At 46.0% G+C, this 18797-nt stretch overlaps 1 protein-coding gene across 1 annotated transcript in view; it reads right to left on the reverse strand.

Annotated features, from left to right (window-relative positions):
- LOC135817031 (cell adhesion molecule Dscam2-like) overlaps nt 1–15004 on the reverse strand; it is a 29685-nt gene extending 14681 nt beyond the window's left edge. Inside the window, exons 1-4 of the mRNA XM_065330133.1 lie at nt 14963–15004; nt 5798–5894; nt 4291–4695; nt 3628–3903 (exon numbers count right to left, since the gene is read on the reverse strand). Of these exons, the coding sequence (XP_065186205.1) occupies nt 3628–3903; nt 4291–4695; nt 5798–5894; nt 14963–15004 (820 nt within the window). The remainder of the gene's footprint in view (nt 1–3627; nt 3904–4290; nt 4696–5797; nt 5895–14962) is intronic.
- Nucleotides 15005–18797: the final 3793 nt, after the last annotated feature.

Here is an 18797-nt window from a genome sequence, read left to right on the forward strand (position 1 = left end):
GGCTGAGCACAGCTCTGGAATTGTTTAGTTTGACTTGTAATAACACATGTGGCATTGCCTAACCTCTTTATAAGCTATATACAAAGTAAAAAAGGAACTCAGACGAATGAGATTGAGTTTATTCTGAGTCATCTTCACCTGTCTCACTGTCACCTGATGACGCTGACTCCGCATCGCCAACAGTTGCTGCTTCCGCTCGCATTTCGTTCAGCTTCTAGTCAGCTGGAGTGATTGTCGACGCGGGACTTTGGCAACGTCCTCTTCATTTGCAGAGTTGCATACACCTCGGTGTCGACAACAATCAGTCGTTCCACCCGTGACTTGCATTATGCCGTGAAACGAGTCGTACGAGCACATCCAAACGCTTCGCATTCTCTTGGCACGGTACTCCTCCCAGCGTTCCAAAACGACTTCGAGGAGGCACCTGCGATTCCCCTTGGCGACAATGGAGATGTCTGACTGGAGAGAGGCGAAGAAAGCCAGGTCGTCAACACTCCGATCTGGAGTCCGTCTGATTGCACGACGACTGAACTGTTTCATCTTGCCGTGCGAGCGTAACAGCTTCCAGTTCTCATGCTGTATCTCTTAAACTGTCACCAGCAAATCCCATATACAGGATTTGGTTTTTGGATAAAGGATTTCACTAAACAAACTATGCAAACTGATGAAATGGATTTCATGAGGCGTTTGGAACTGGTTTCCATACACTTCCGCAGAAATAATCCAATTTTCAAGCCGATCGGCCAATTTTCGGCTTGAAGCTTCCGCACAGTTAAAATGCACTAGATATGTCAACCTGTGACAGTGCTCCCCAATCAATCACAGATATCTATGCATGGTATCTATGTACTTATTAATTTTAGCATACTAAGCATTCTATCATCATCTGCATCCATTACAACACTCTGGATAATGCAGAACACTCAAATCCTATATATAGGATCCGACAAAAACTGACATGTCCTCTCTAAAACGGCGTCACTAGGACTGGGGTTCACATGTTGCTCCCCCCCCCCCCCCCCACATAAAAATAATAGTAATCTATTATAACGTAAACAAGGAAAGCGGTGGGGCACAAGTTAAGCATTACAGCCAACCAACTAAACCAGTTTTTGAACAGTCAGACGTGCACAAGGTAGTACCAGATTGAAAAGGAGTACTGAGAAATTCCACGGCAAGGAAGTGAGCTTGAGCACTGCTTCATAGCGCTATAAAAAAAAGAGTAAATTATCGTGTCCGGTCCCGAAGGGAACTCACGACGGCCGCTAACGCAGGCAGCAGGTGCCGTGTGACTCCACATTCCAGCTGCGAGCATCGCTGCGTTACTGTGTCAGTTTCGAGCAAGTAAGTAACATAGTTGTTTACTTCACTCGTGAGTTCTTGTCTGCAACGTTCTCAAACGAATGGCTTCCGTGGAGAATCTGTTCGAGATCAACGAAACTTACCTCGACATGCAGGTGGGTTGTCGATGACAGCCTTTGGCGTGGTTCGTTGAGCGGGTTTTTGCTCAAAAATACAGTTGAAAAGGTCACGAAGTTTTTGTATACGGAAGAAGTACAAATGAAGTGGCTTCACATCTTGGTAAGGTCACTAACCTAGTGCAGAAAATGATCATGCCATGTGTACAGTAGAACCAACATGGCTGAAATCATGTGACATAGATACAGGACTGAGTTGGATCTGGCTGTCCGTTGTGGTCATGTTGTAAAATGTTATATAATGTTAAACCACACGACATGTAGAGTCAACATATTGATGACTCATTGTGGCGCACTTCTCTTCATAAATTGGAGCTGACAATGGATTTTCTTCTTCTTACAAATGAAGGTGGGAAACAGTTGCTAGAGCGCTCCAAATGGCTGAAGGTTTCAAAAAGACCAGGATTGTCATTTTCATCCACGGGGAACTAGTATCCCAAAAATGGGTCACAGTGCGTCACTAGGACTGGGGTTCACATGTTGCTCCCCCCCCCCCCACATAAAAATAATAGTTATCTATTATAACGGAAACAAGGAAAGCGGTGGGGCACAAGTTAAGCATTACAGTCAACCAACTAAACCAGTTTTTGAACAGTCAGACGTGCACAAGGTAGTACCAGATTGAAAAGGAGTACTGAGACATTCCACGGCAAGGAAGTGAGCTTAAGCACTGCTTGAGAGCGCTAAAAAACAGCCTTTCCATTTGAATATTAGTGATCATGCCAAAGAGGGGGAAGGAAGCACCATCAAGCCGAACACAAGCTATATTCCATGGCACAGTGAATGCTGGCTTGGTACGATAACGGGACGGTGAGAAAATTGGACCATAACTCCTTACCACAATTCGACAACACAAAGCAACAACCACCCAACTAGGGAGGCTCAATTTCATCAGGGATAAGAAATGAAAGGGAATCTTCCCCTGTTTTCCTTGTTTCCAATTAATACCAGGGGCGTACATAGGGCGGTTCCCGGGATGCCCGGGAACCAGTAAAAAAAATTCGATATTAGTACGGATATTTTTGATCCAGCCTTTTCAGGCCCTGCGCTCGCAGTGCAAGTAAGTGCATGCAGCTGTGCAGTGCATGCCTAGCGCCTGGAGTCCGCGCCTGATGGCCAGACGGTCCGAGGTCGAGGATGGTGACATGACTAGCCCAGGTGTGAAAGCGGCGCTGGGACACAGCCTACTGAGCTGGGTTCAACAAAGTCTCTACATCGCCTCGATCTCCGAGTCGAATTTTCTGTTGCAGTTTGTTTTGACAAAGTTCGTCGTGTTTTGGACGATGCTTTCGCTTTGTGGAAAGGAAAAATGAAGCGTCGACATCCAGAGGGCCAGCGCTCTATTCAGAGCTATTTTGAGCAGCAGGCAAAGAGTGTAGCCAGTGCTAGTGGCGAAGGTCAAGAGATAGGTGAGAATGCAGACCGCGGCACCTGACTTGCAAGCGAAGACTGCATGCAACGAGCAGCGCTGAGGAAGAAATCGTCGGCGAAGCTGTAGAGCGACCGTTGTTGGAAGCTGCTCGATCATCCAAAACTTACTTCAGTGACATGGGAGTGTGTTGGAAGGGATATTCTGAAAGTCGACGTCTACAATGGAATCCAGTCCCCCGACATTTGCCGGACACGGAAAAGATTTCCGTCATCGACAATCATTGTGCGCCACCGAAGGCGAAGGATTTCATTTCCTGTGCGTGTCCAGATGGATGGCAAACAGCGCCACTTTCAACTATCCTTGTTAGAGGAATTACCCTGGGTAGTCTTTTGACAGGCATGCAATGGTGGCTTCTGCTTGCCCTGTGTGATGTTTGCTCCAGATGATTCGAAACTTAGGCAGCTTTCAAGACTGCATGCAATCGTCATGCTGAACAAAACATCCATAAAACGGGGAAAGGTTCAGTCTTTTAAAATCAAAAATGCGTAGCAATGACATCGTCCAGCAGCTTGTGGATGTTAATTTCACCCAGTCTGAGGAGAATGTGCAGAAACTCCGCGGGATACGAAAACAGCACTTCAATTGTGTGGAATGTTGGTTCATCAGTTGGCATGGGAACCACTCCTGGAGGCGAGCGGCGTACGCCCCTGAATACTGTCCATGGCTTACCATCTGAGTATCTCATAATCTATTATAAGTATTATTCTCAAACCGTACCTTGTACTAGGATGGTCAGTTGTTTTAAAGCAATTCCAAAGGGCGACGATACTGTACAAGTATACATCCCTGAGTCGTCCACAGTTAGGTAATCACCAAGCTTGCGTGTCCAACCATTTGCACCATTATATGCTGGTAGTATTCTTCCATTCTTAGTCCATGTCACATTCAATGGTCCTGTGCCGTTTGCTCTGCACACCAAGGCAATTGATCCCACCTGCCATGATGTGGACACGATAGTCATGGATCCACTGATGAATGTAATGTATGGAACATCTATAACGAATGGAAACAGCCAGGAAGCAAGGAACAATCACCACTACAGACTCTCTTCTCATAATAAGACCAATGGGTTAGGAGAGGTCATGACCCAATCTTAAATAGCTAACTTTTGCTGACAAAGTGTGCTCAAACGAAAAGAAGTACTGGCAAGAGCTGTGAAACTAAAATCCCCAAAAATAGTAGCGTTCTAAACCACATGGGAACAATGGGAGGATAAGGGATAAGATACACCACCAAGACTGGACTCAAGGACCTTTGCAAATCCGGTACTCAATTTTTTCCCGAAGCAATAGTAGAACAGTACTATTGCCTGCTGTTTTTGCTCACAGAATTGGTCCTATATACTTGCATGACCTTGAAAGATGAGTATACACAACTCACTGGCAACATGTAAAGTTAGATTGCTCCTTTGAAAAAGTCCTCCTGCCCGTCGAAATGCGCATTCATAATCTCCTATCATTGACTGAGTGATAGTTGTTGGCCAGTGCAGCTTTCTGGTGTATATAACAACCTTGTCTAATGATAACTGCCGATGGTCTACATAATGGCCTTCAATCCTGAACAATGGATTGTCTTGAACAGGTGCGTTGTTGAAGTACCAGAACGCTGTCGACAGGGGTGGGTCAAGAGGCCCAATTGAATGAACTGTGCCACAAAAGACCAAACATGTCAAAGTGGGAAGACTTGCTGATGAGGTGCCAGGCAAAATGTACAAATCTCTTGGTCCTTCATAGTTAAACTGGCCCATCGGTCCACTTCTAAACCCAGCATATCCCGATTTACAGTCTGCAACAACAAACGCACACAATGTCAACAACAAAACAATGATGACTGTGATAGAAACTATATGGAAGTACTAACTGTCACGTAACCGTGAAGTGTGACCGAATGATAACGTACTTCTGTATTGCATGATACTCACCAACTATTACTGTTGCCTAGCAACGCGTATCCAGTTTTCCTGTCCCCCCCAAAAAACTATAATGTTGTGTGGCTTTGCACATGAGTGCATGTCGTCATAGCAACTTTGGAAAAGTTCCAACAAGCTAGGAATCAGACGAAGCCCCCGAATGCCCCCGCCGGCTATCGGCCCTTTCTTGAAATTTAATTTTGTTTCACTCATTACAAAAATGTATTGTCTGCGTATGCATCTACCCAAGAATGCACCACCAGCTATTTGGGACATGTGTCATAAGTATTGAACGTTAATGATGGAAATAAACTAAGAGACTAAAGTAAAGTAAGTAAATTATCGTGTCCGTTCCCGAAGGGAACTCACGACGGCCGCTAACACCCGATAAACCCTAGAACTTCAGAACTTCAGAGATACTGATTATGTGTTGAAGTGATGCGCAGAAAAATAAATTAGACGAGTCACAGCATTGAAAACCACTAGGTGACAAAAACGTTGTGAAAAGAAAAAGGAAAAAGAGAGGAAAACAGAGCATGATACTCGCCAAGCGCTTCTGCTGTTGCCTAGCAACTGAGCTTTGAAAACAAGTGTGCCATTTTTTTTTAAAGCATAGGCCTCACTTTAAAGACCAATAATTTAACAAACAAGAGTCGGCGTTATTTATGCTACGATGGTCAAATTGACAGTGATAGATAGGCTAGATGTCTGGATTTCGGGACAAAAAATTCTGGTTGCGGCTCCAGTGCGGCCTACATTTGTATACTCTGTAAAACACGGTGCAGTACTGTAGGGTGCTGAAGAACGAACAGGCTAGAATTTTACTAAGCACAGCATACCGATGTATGCACGGTGACTCACCTGTGCATAGACTGTAGTACATAAAAATATAAATGGTCTAGGCTAGGATCCCCCCCCCCCCCCCCTCCCCCAGTTCTTCGACGACCAACATATCTTTATACATGTACATGTACTTACTTTCATGCTGACTCTGCACTGCCAATATCATTCCCAGCAAGATCAACACTGAGAATATATGTTGGGCAAAATGTTGACCATTGATGAATTTTGTGTACTGCATGAGAAAAATACAGATATACACACATACCACATACCCAACACATGCGCTCACATAGACACACAGATACACATGCATATAGAAATGGACACATCTGTCCTGTCCTGAACACTGCCGCACGATGGTCATATGTCCCCTCATACGAGGGGCCGACAGACATGGGGTAGGTCGGTTCAGTAAGGTACGCAGCACGCTCCGCAGGTTAGCAGCCTGCGAGAGTTCTGTTATAGTTCGTACAGCTGTGGATTTGGAAACCCCTCCATGATCACTAACACACGCACACACACACACGCACGCTCGCATGCACGCACCAACAAACGTTACATATCTTCAATGGTCTCCTTAGTTGTAATCATTGCTGAGACGATTTTTCTCTGATGAAAGTCTCACGAGAACTGAATAAAATCTTTTTCATTCATGATAATATCAATCGTTGCACTCAAATATTATTATTATTATTATGCAGTTTGTTGCTTGAACATTCCATAACCTGAAGAAAGTGTTGGTTCCGTGCATTGGAGCTTGCGCTTCCTGACAACTAACTTGACACTTGACTGATTCACGACTTTGTCTGGAGCACACAAGAAGCCCGTCGAACTTTCCACTGGGCAAACCTGCAAGAAAGCACCACTCCCTGCTCAACCTACAGAAGCTCAACTGATGAGGGGTGAATTCCCCGAAACTATATTTATTGAGCAGGGAGTGGTGCTTTCTTGCAGGTTTGCCGAGTGGAAAGTTTGAAGGGCTTCTCGTGTGCTCCAGACTCAGTCGTAGGTCAATTACGTATCAAGTCAGTCGGCAGGAAGCGCTAGCTCCATCGTATGGAGCAAACACTTTCTTCACTAATTACTGCCGATGTAGCAATATCTTATCTCCATCCATATCCTGTTCGTTGTAAGCATGGTAGCCCATACTAAGGCCAAGCCAATTCTGACTGTTTTACTGAGGCAGTGTTAGACCTCTCGTTTCAAAACATTGGACACAGCAGGGACAATGATCAGCTACTCCCCCTCACTGCCTTTCCCTCCCCAACTGAAGTCAGGTACTCCATCACAGATTACAGTGTGTCGCTAACATAATCATGATGAAAGAAGAAATATGGCATTTGTGACATTCTGTGAATCCTTTTTTCCCGCAGTTTACTGCGAGAGCCATAAGAAATACCAAGTACTGAATATTTTTTAGAAATTTGGATACCTAAAAAGGCGACGTGGAGACAATAATATTAATAATGCAATGAATATAACTAAATGCGCACTCATATCACAACCTTGGGGACGGATAATGTATTCCAGAACGTTTTCTTGCCACAATTATCAATGGAATTCGTGACTAAAGAGAATGATGAAACTACAATAGGATTTATACACTTGGAGTGAAACAGCGAGGATACAGCACGGACGGTAGTACACGTACTACAAGAAGTAGTATCCCAATGGCCAGACGTGACCTGCCCGCCAAACCTCAAACGCAAGATACAAGCACAAGCGAAAATGGGCGGCAAAACCCACACCGCCGCCGCCCTGCACAAGCCGACACCAACACTACCAGTAGTCCACTGAAACGCACCATCACAAGCCAGTTCACAAAAGAGCCAGCCCGTACCAAACGCACTGACCTTCAGGGCGTGGAGCGGGTGAAGCGCATGGCTTTCTACCTTGGCAATGTAGACCTTGGATGCGATGCTGCCTCAATTGAACTGTGGTGTAAAAAGAAAGATGTCGAAGTTTTTCACTGCTCAATCTCAGAATCACGGTACTTTGGTACAGCTTATGCCCACCTGGTTGTGGGAGAGAACTGTGTAGACCAGATCCAAGGGCCTGGTTTCTGGCCTGACAAAATTAATATCCGGAAATGGAGGTTCCACACTGACCAGGCTGAATCTGAACAATGAGTAAACCAACACCTCAACTTGACCCTAACGCAACACCCTTCAATCCTTCAACGCTCATAGCCTCCTTTCCCGTAGCCTGTATCAATGCACGTTCCCTTAGAAACAAATCTGCTGAGCTATCCGACCTCACGACCAGCTGTCCCCTTGTTGTTTGCATAACTGAAACCTGGTTCTGTCCACAAATGTCCCTCTCCTTCCCAGGCTATGAATGTTTTCGAAGGGATCGACCCACCTCCGAGAATAAAATGAACACCAACGACTTCCTGGCCTATGGCGGTGTTGCTATCTTAGTAAAATCAAGTGTATTTGGTCCTATCACCCACCGTACAGACCTACATCTTCCGCAATTCGAAGCTACATGGGTAGAGATATCGCCATCCACTGCAACCTCTGCTTGCCCCACGCGCCAGCAGCCCATCCAAATTGCGGCTGCCTACCGCCCACCGTCCACCGACCCGTCGGTGATAGATAACTTTTACGCCTCATTTCAAAGCTGCTTGACTAAAATACGGACCCCTGGCTCGCCAGTCCTCATCATGGGAGACTTCAATGCTAAATGTTCCACCTGGTATGGAACAACAACAGACACTGCAGGCCACCACCTTTCATGTCTTCTTGACATGTTTTCCTTGCAGCAACACGTCACATTCTCGACCCACCGCTCCCACAAAGGCAATGAGGCTGCTCTGGACCTGATGATCACTGACACCGCAGCCAGCATCTGCGATCCACACCCCTCAGCCCCTCTCGGTCAGTCGGACCACTCAATTGTTCTCAGCCGTTTGTGCATCCCGACATGTACCGCATCACCACCTGCACCCAACACTACTCTGGCATGGCACCACTCTGTGCTATCACCTTTCCCTAGGCACTCTGTGCAATGCATCATGAAAAATGGGCTGGTCACACCCCGCAATACCATCACCCTCATCTAGCACCTAGGCACTCTGTACAATGCATCATGAAAAATGGACTTGTCACATCCGGGACCCGACATAATGATAATTTTCACACTCCATAATGACGGAGTTCACACCTTCTGAGTATATAACCAGTGTATCATACTTTGTTTGATCATCCATCTGATGATCCGTTGCTTGAACGGTGAAACACTGTGTAATGGAATTTGATCTCTGACGGTTTTTCCGCTTGTGTGTGATGAAGCTCTGCCTCGCTTGCATTGAGCACTTTCCGCAGTTTGAGACCATTCCCTTGTGTGAAGTCACCCACCATAAATTACTTCGATTAATATTTCGCATGCCCCCTCTGACCTCCTCTCAGACGCTATACATTTTGGCTTCCTCTTCCCCTCTCTCAGAACGCTTTCCCCACTCGGCATGCAAATTCATTCACCGTATTAAGCTTCAACTTGCTCCTCCTCATGCACTTGCGCATTTAAGCTGGTTCAATAATAGCTCGCGTACTAGATGTTCTCTCCATTTCCCACTTGCCAGATCATCGATCCTTTTAAAATCCCCTCTGTTCAAGTCCTATTCTCATTGGTCTCGGCTTCCGCAGGAGGTGAAGTCTCGTGACACCTTCGCTGCATTTTGTTCCATTCTGCCCGCACCTAAGTTGAATTGAATTGAATTCGTTGTTTTCCATTGCTAGCCTAATCTTCATACTGCTCTCTCCAGGTTCCTTTAGTACTCCTTTTGTTTTGTTTTGTTTTCTCTTTTTCTTCTCCTTCTTTTTCTCAGTTGTCCCCACCATGGCTGGTTAAAATCGCCCGCATCACATGCTTATTGGCACTATGTCATCGTGATTGTGGAATAATAAAGCATAGTAAGAAAAATAGCACAAACCTAGGAACAATTTGCACAGGTAATAAAAAACTATAGGTGAGGTGAGAAATGATAGGAAATTCAGCAAGTGCAGTGTGACAATGGACATGCATGTACAAGTGAGTGTGAGTGCGAATTTAATGGAATAGCGTAAGTGCAGTGACATTTTCTTTTTGTGTACAAAGATTTGGATCACGAATGCGAATGTAGACTGCTTCTAGAACTAGAAAATGTCACCGCAAATGTCACCGCACTTACGCTATTCCAGTAAATTCGCACTCACACACACTTGCACATACATGTCCATTGTCACACTGCACTTGCTGAATTTCCTATCATTTCTCACCTCACCTATAGTTTTTATTACCTGTGCAAATTGTTCCTAGGTTTGTGCTATTTTTCTTACTATGCTTGTATCCTCGCTGTTTCACTCCAAGTGTATAAATCCTATTGTAGTTTCATCATTCTCTTTAGTCACGAATTCCATTGATAATTGTGGCAAGAAAACGTTCTGGAATACATTATTCGTCCCCATGGTTGTGATATGAGTGCGCATTTAGTTATATTCATTGCATTATTAAAATTTGGATACCATGACCTTTTGTAGCTACGCCAAATGTTTAGGTAGACAGTGCAAAGCTCCAGTACTTTTACTCTATAAATATATTTATTCCTGTATCCACTATCCATTCGTTATCTGCCTCCACTGAAGAGCTGTGAATGAGCGAAACAGGTGTTTGGATGATATGCTATAGCACACCAAGAACGAAATTCCTCGCTATGGTTTTGTGAATGTGGGCCAAGAGCACAGTGTGGATTGGTGGAATGTTTCAAATCATTTTCAAATTACCAAGTTCGCCGCAGCTTCTAAGTTGTTAGTTTTTTTTCTTACCAACATAATCCCGTTCGTATCCTCTAGGCAGGGAGTTGACTGCTCAGATGTTGGCACTATCAATATGCGGGTGACAACCTCCTCCTTCAGCTGGCGGCCGTTCCGCTCACTGCAAGTCCGCGTATAATTATTATTATAGTTTGAGCTAGGGCCTAGGGTCGAGATGACAGCCTGATTTACAGAGGAACGGAACTGAGTGACTTGCGCGTTGCCTGGACAAGCGCATTTCATTTCGGAAAACTGGACATCGTGATGCATGTTGTGTTTCGTGACGCGGAGATCCACTCACAGTCTCACTCATTACAATGATGTACTTGAAACACCGTGCGCCTGGAGCTGGCTTCGCTTCTATTCGATGACCCTGCACTACAGGCTGCCAAGCATTCGTCTACGAGGACGAGAGTGCGGAATCAGTGCGTGCATACCTCACGAAGTGCAGAGTACCCGATTCCAGCACTGAGTGCATGTATAAATCGGTGGTTTGCTTCATTCTTGACTGTGCATGTGGCTTCATGATTTGCGGCCAGAAACTGACATGCGCAAAAAAATTAAGAGAGATGAACACCAAACTACAAGACTTGTAATAGTTGTAGTTTGGCGTTCATCTCTCTTGAGTCTTAATTTTTTTAGTATGAAAAATCAGCAAGTCAAAAAACAGTATGAAAATCAAAAGAATAATACTAAGACATCGAACATACATGTATCAAGAGGAAAGAAGACACGGGAAACTTGCTGACTCCCTACGGTGCTCATCTGGTGTACCTCAGCTCAGGCTCAGGGCTCGGTCCTACGACCGATCCTGTTCAGCATGTAGATCTACACCAGTGATGTCCCTGCCATAGCCCGTCCTGCTCCATGCCGACGACATTGCCGTGCACTGCCACAGGAAATCAGTGCTGGCCACATCAGCCTGCCTATCAGCAATGATCAGGGGCCGTCACCAACGTCGCTGACCACTCAAGCATCGACATCTGCTTCTAAAAAAGACAAGAAGACCCAGGTCCTGTCAATACACCAATCCCGAAAAGATTGTCTGAGTTCGAAAGGGGGCATGTCAACTGAGAGTCCACTGAGCCTGTACAACACATACATGGCACCACCTGACCAGCATGCGGCACAGGACGTGTTTGATAGTTTGCGTGTGAATGCCGGGGTAAGTACACGGTTTTATCGTTAGTTGCATGCAAGGGAAACGATGCGACAGAAAGCAAAGCTCTTTGTGGGTTTCTCTCTCGCACTGGTAATGTTCTGCTGTTGGAGTCGAAATGCTAAGCCATAATCCTTGTTTCGCTTTGCTGTGTAGTGTGGAGAGGTCAACGAACATGTAGAGCTCACTTTGATGAAGTAGGCAAGGCTGTGAGAGCTGTGGCTCAAAGCGATAAGCCCTAAATCTTACGAGATATTTCGAGTGCTATTGTTTGTTGCGAGGGCTTCGTCTTCGAAGAGTCATGCCTCTTTCCTCCCAGGCTTCCTCCTATAGGACCAACCACGAAGTGACTGTACTCATCTGCAGCCGATCAATGTTCTACTGCACAAGAAGATTGCGTTTTCACCAAGCAAGTGCCCCGGCAAAGACCATCGCCATGTCACACCGTCGAAACGAGTTCATGATGAGAATCATCATTCGCGCGAGCGTGATGAAGAACTATTTCGAAAGACAATAAGTCTCTACCCCCGGGACGACAACTATGCGCAGGTCCTGGAAGGAGAGAATGTCTCCAGCGATACGACGGCGGTATCTCGGCAACCTGGAGTCAGCGGAGCTCGTCAAGCTCCTCCGCCTCCGCGATCCGGTACATGTACAGTAGGTGACATGTCGACACGAGCGTGCGGAAACCCAAAATACACTGTAGGACTGTTGCGAGAGTTTGCGGAAGATGTCCAAGTCGGAAAATCCATCGGCTCCAAAAGCTACCTGTACTGCTGTAGGTGGGCGATGCGACTCCAGCTTCAGACTACACCAGTCAGGACTTGTAAATAGTTGAACTTGGTGAAGCAGCAGATCGAGAAGTAAGTAAGTTGAAATCGTAGCTGTTGCGGTATGAAGGCGCTATGTAGCTTGTATTTTTTACGGAGAGTCGATCGCCACGCGAATGTTCTTCTCCTTGCCGAGAGCTAGCTGGCCTCCAACCTCCGTCAGGGTCTGCCTAAGGTACCGAAGGTCCTTTGACTAGCTGCTGGCAGGACTCCATCAAATCATTTAGCTTCAGCTCGGTGAGCAAAAGTCTCTCTCGCCTCCGCCATGAGCTGACACATACAAAACCAGGGAGTCGTAAAAGCCCGGGAGAGGACACGGCACACATTCCCAGAAAGCATCTTTGCCTCGCGCTGCCGGGGAACGCTGCCAGGGAACGGTGTTGCGAGGCAAGGAAATTATTATTTTCGAAAATTGTGATGTCTTCTTGAAATACTAATTGAGACATTCTCCGATTTCTCTTAGAGCACGGAGACGATTGCTCCGTCGAGTCTTCTGATCTCTATTTTCATCCTCAATTCTTCCAGCTGCCTGACTCATTCTCTCTCAGTTTATCGAAGTTAATTTATTCTGAGGCGATGGAAATGCAAGATAAATCCCTAATTGTACTTCACTTTTATTTGAGTTGGGGTGAACGAAATGAGATTTGTGGAACATGACGCCATTTCCCGTGTTAGCCGCTGGTCGTATCATACAGCCCATATTCCATTGCAGGTGATGGGTGAACGTTCGTGTTGAGATCCGCTGAGCTTCCTCGTACTCGTGGAGTTGAATTTGTGGCAGAAATTGCACTGAATTCCAGTCAAATGGTTGTGACTGAAACGAGATCTGTGGAAAATGACGCCACTTCCCGTGTTAGCCGCTGGTCGTATCATACAGCCCATATTCCATTGCAGGTGATGGGCGAAAGTTCTTGTGGAGATCCGCTGAGCTTCCTCGTACTCGTGGATTTATGAATTTGTGTCAGAAATTGCACTGAAATTGCAGTCGAGTGGACTTCTGTGCGTGTGTTGTGAGTGAATCGCAATGGCTCCCTTCCTTCAGCATCGTCAAAACGCAACATGGAGCATTATTACGCACTCGTTCCATGATTCATGATATTGCCTGGATTCTTTTAAAAACAATCAATGTACATGGTTGCAGGTTGTTATTTATAAATCTTGATAATTTCAACACTTTTCTACTCGTATACTGAGTACGCGGTGACTTTAGCCGTTTAGGAAATGGAAGGCTCAGGCTCCAGGTTGGCCAGAAAGGTTCTCAGTGAATCTAACCGAAGTCTTGGCGAGTGTACAAAAGGTAAACCTATCATTTGTACTTCATAACGGAATTGTGCACAAAAATGCGCACGCACGCGCGCGCACACACACACAAACACTGTACAAACACACACAAAAGTACAAGCACATGTGCACATACACACGCCTCCCCCCCCCCCACACATACACTCAACTTCCCACCCCCTGTACCATGTGTACTGAGTCTGACAGACAGACACACAATCATGTTTATGCTTCCTTCGCCACCAGTTTCGGATAATGGTGTCAACAACGAGTTGTAAAATATTGGTATTTTAGGACTCCCTGCCCTGAACTGCTGAAGACGAGCACAGCGCCGTGGATCGAGCAGATACGGCCGCGCCGGCCTAGCGTGCTTCACTTTCTGGCCGAGGCAAACATCGTCCGCGTGCGCGCATCCCGTGTCCTCTCCCGGGCTTTTACGACTCCCTGATACAAACTAATACAAAACGATGCACTTCACACGAGCTGGCTCGCATGCGTGCCGTGCCCCGTTTCACGAACCCAGACAATCTTTTCTGGATTGGTCTATGTATAATAAATGAGGAGGGCGAGGGTTTATGACCAATAAAAACTATTATAAAAACCGAGGTGCCCCGAGGTTTTTATAATAGTTTTTATTGGTCATAAACCCAAGGCCGGAGCATTTATTGTATTTAGAATCAACCAGTAAAAACTCCTACTCAATCTCCAACAACAAAATTAGTGGACAGCTGTTATTTGTGTTGCTATGACAACTCGTGTGCTGGACGAGTATTTGTTGTCATTGGTTCAATTTCTTTTACTCTTCATAGGCTATCAGATCATTTTCCTTATTCGGTCTATTTATAACCAGTATCTACATGTATAATGAGAGTGTGGTCTGTCTCCATGGTTACCGGTGTTCATTTCATAACTATAGCCACTTCTCCTTGTTAGACCTTATGTGGAAGCCCCTTTCTTGCATATTCCAACAGCAGCCAAGGGAGCTAGCTCTCTTGGTTATGCGGACTGGGTCCGATCCTAAAAAAGCTGTTTTATGAACTGTTTTTATGAATTGTTTTTATGAACTGTTTTTATTGGATAGGATATGATTATGTTGAATAAACGAGGTTTGTGTCAATAGGAGATTGACTTGGAGTTTTTACGAGTTGATTCTAATGTACCACAACGCAATCTAGGTCAGCATGTCGCTGTCCGCTGCAACCAGACAGAGATCCCCCTGAGGCCAACAGCAAGGTACCTCGGCGTGACCCTTGATGCCGCTGTGAAGTGGGACCCCCATGTTGACGCGATTGCGAAGGAAGTAAGTTGTGCAAAAGATTGCAATATTGGAGCACTGTGGCTAGCCATTGGCGGACTATGCTCGACCAATCGTCAAATTATGCTTTTGAATATGCCACAATTATGCCAACAAATATGCTGAATTATGCTCGGTTCCACTATGTATTCACGCTGTACATAGAGGATTGAGAAACCACGCATACACACACGGCCATGCCCAAAGCAAAATTTTGTCTAAACCGAAACTACGAAAGATTATGCCGACCTTACACGTTGGAAGCCGTATATTATGCCGGAGCATAATTTTTTGACGAAATCCCGAGATTATGCCAAATATTATGCCGGCATAATCCGCCAAGGGCTATGACAAGGAGTCGTAACTGGGGTATTTAAAAAACAAAACATCTGCAGAATTTCTGACAAAGCTGTATTATGCCCCTAAGCATAATTTTTGTCTAAACCGAAAGATTATGCCGACCTTACACGTTGGAATCCGTATATTATGCCGGAGCATAATTTTTGGACGAAATCCCATGATTATGCCAAATATTATGCCGGCATAATCCGCCAAAGGCTAACTGTGGCGGTCCCGCAGATGTCTGAGCCTCAGTAGTCGCATCCAGTGTGTGAGGTCAGTCATCTTGCCTGACCTCCTATACGGGTCTAACGCCTTCTCTTCCTCCCTCAAGGTTTCGCAGGTGGTCGCCTTCAGGTCCTGCAGAACCAATCGGCGAGAGCGGTATAAGGTTTGCCGCCTCACACCTCTGCCCAGCTCCAACCTTTGCTCGAACGAATGTCCCCGTACAGAGTTCGCGAGTGCTACGCCCAGAAGCGGCTTGTCCTGGTGTGGCGCTGTGTCAATGGGAAAGCCAGCAGTGTCCTCCAGGACCTATTTTCACCATCAGCACCACCCAGCACCAGGTTTCAAGGCTGCCCAGCAATTTAAGCTTGCCTCCATCCCCTACACCGTGCAATAAATGCTCTGTCTGACTTTTCCCGTCCACACACCACGTCATTTACTCTTCTCTGCGTGCTTGTGCGCTTATGAACTCTTTGTGTTCCCTATGTTGACACTGCAAAATCGCTCTGTTGACGCTGCAAAATCGCTTATCAGACTAAATAATCTAATTACATACCAAGTAGCGATTTGTTCTTCGCTGCTACCCCCAACCACACGTTGATGCGCTCACTACCGTCCGATGCCCCTAACCTCACTGCTTTTCTTTCTCTCTCTCTCTCTCTCTCTCTCTCTCTCTCTCTCTCTCTCTCTCTCTCTCTTCTCTCTCTCTCTCTCTCTCTCTCTCTCTCTCTCTCTCTCGCTCTCTCTCTCTCTCTCTCTCTCTCTCTCTCTCTCTCTCTCTCTCTCTCTCTCTCTCTCTCTCTCTCTCTCTCTCTCTCTCCTTAATCCACCATGTTCGCAAGGCTGGGCGGGGTTGTGAGTAGCCTTTCGTTTAATCTTTTCTTATTATTTCTGCTTTTCATCTCATTACACAAATTCTGCGCATTTTTTCTCCATCTGCGCATAAAATCTAGACTGACAACCTGCTTGTTAAATCATGCACCTGCTTTCAGGCGTAAAAACCCTGTTGTAGAGGTCTCAGTCCTCATTTGTTAGACTTACCTGTCTCTATAAATGTAACTTAATCTCTCTCTCTATCTCTCTCTCTCTCTCTCTCCCTCTCTCTCTCTCTCTCTCTCTCTCTCCCCGTAGCTCTCTCACCGTAGCTCTCTCCCCTTTGAAATTCGCTTCCATAGAATTGGGCACCATTGCCCGTTTGGCCTTGCGAAGTTAAATAAAGATCAACAAGAACAACAGCAACTTCTCACACCTGTAGCGTGATGTTTACCTCTCTCAATTCTTTACCCATATAATTGCTGTCTTAGTCATTTTTTGCTATATTCTCTTTAACAAGAGTGTGTTGCTCCCTACATGGGAGCTCGGCGTTTTCGTGCCGACTTGAATTCTCACTTGACTGACTCACGACTGCCATCCAGAGCACACGAGAAGTCCATCGAACCGTCCACTCGGCAAACCTGCAAGAAAGAACCACTCCCTGCTCAGTACCCAGTGTTTCGGGGAATTCACCCCTCATCAGTTGACCTTGAGTAGGCTGAGGAATATTGTGCCTGAAGAGCACCACTTATATAGTGCTCTCCAGGCACAAACATCACTAGGGATACAAACTTACCGAGACGCTTCGTTTCCAGCGCGACAAACACCTCGTGCACACCAGATAGCAGCGTGAGTCAGTGTCGCTCATGGAGGTGCTGAACAAGCGCTAAGGACCGTTGGCCATTCACAACGTTGTTGCCTCCAAACCATCTCATTCGTAAGCCCGCGCTGGCGACAAAAATGTGAAAAAGAGGTTGGTGCGACTTCGGCGATAGTAGGGGAAGTGTGTGTGGCTCCGTACATGGGAGCTCGCGATTTTCCTTCCGACTTGAATTCTCACTTGACTGACTCACGACTGCCATCCAGAGCACACGAGAAGTCCATCGAACCGTCCACTCGGCAAACCTGCAAGAAAGAACCACTCCCTGCTCAGTACACAGTGTTTTGGAGAATTCAGCCCTCATCAGTTGAGCTTGAGCGCTGTGTATTGAACAGCGAGTGGTTCATTCTCGCAGGTTTGCTGAGTGGACGGTTCGATGGACTTCTCGTGTGCTCTGGATGGCAGTCGTGAGTCAGTCAAATGAGAATTCAAGTCGGTGGAAAACGCCGAGCTCCCATGTAGGGAGCAACGCACTCTTCCCCTACTATCGCCGAAGCCGCACCAAACTCTTCTTCACATTGTCTTTAAGAGCCCATAAAGAGAAGGGAACGAATATGTTCAGTTCTAAAATTTCCTAGTGTTCATTTGGACTAGTGTGGATTGCGCAGATGCATGTCCTGCATTGAAGAACATTTTTTATTACTGCATTGAAGAACTATTTTTATTTCCAAGTTAGTCGAAATCTCCAGGAGTCGTTCCCATGCCAACTGATCAACCAACATTCCACACAGTTGCCACACAATTGCTAGTGCTCTTAGACGTATCCGACGGAGTTTCTGCATAAACTGCTGGATAATGTCACTGCTACGCATATTTGATTTAAAAAGACTGAACTTTGCCACGGCATGTTTACGGTTGTTTTGTTCAGCAGGACGATTTCATGCAGTCTTGAGTCGGGTTATATTCTCGAGAGGACTGCGGTAAAGCTGCCCAAGCTTCGAATCATCTGGAGCAAACATTACACAGGGCGAGCAGAAGCCACCATGGCACGCCCGTCAAAAGACTACCCAGGGAAACTCCTCCACCCAGGATAGTTGAAATCGGCGCTGTTAGCCATCCGTCTGCACACGCACAGGAAACGAAATCCTTCGCCTTCAGTGGCGCACAATGATTGTCGATGACGGAAATCGTTTCCATGTCCGGCAACTTTTGGGGGAATCAGGGATTTTACTGTGGAAGTACACTTTCAGAATATCCTTTCCAACGCACTCCAATGTCACTGAAGTAAGTCTTGGATGATCCAGCAGCTTCCAACAACGGTCCCTCTACAGCTTCGCCGACGATTCCGTCCTCTGTGCTGCTCGTTGCAGACTCCACTTGCAAGTCAGGTGCGTCCGCAATCTCCTCTATCGCTTGACCTTCGTCACTGGCTACACGCTTTGCCTCCTGCTCAAAATAGCTCTGAATAGAGCGCTGGCCCTCTGGATGTTGACTCTTCACTTTTATTTTATTTTCCGTCAAAACCGTGTCCGTCAAAAACGTAACCAACTTTGTCGAAACAAACTGCAAAGGAAATGAATC

Source organism: Sycon ciliatum, chromosome 5 (genome assembly GCF_964019385.1).
Source record: "Sycon ciliatum chromosome 5, ocSycCili1.1, whole genome shotgun sequence".
Classification (NCBI taxonomy): domain Eukaryota; kingdom Metazoa; phylum Porifera; class Calcarea; order Leucosolenida; family Sycettidae; genus Sycon; species Sycon ciliatum.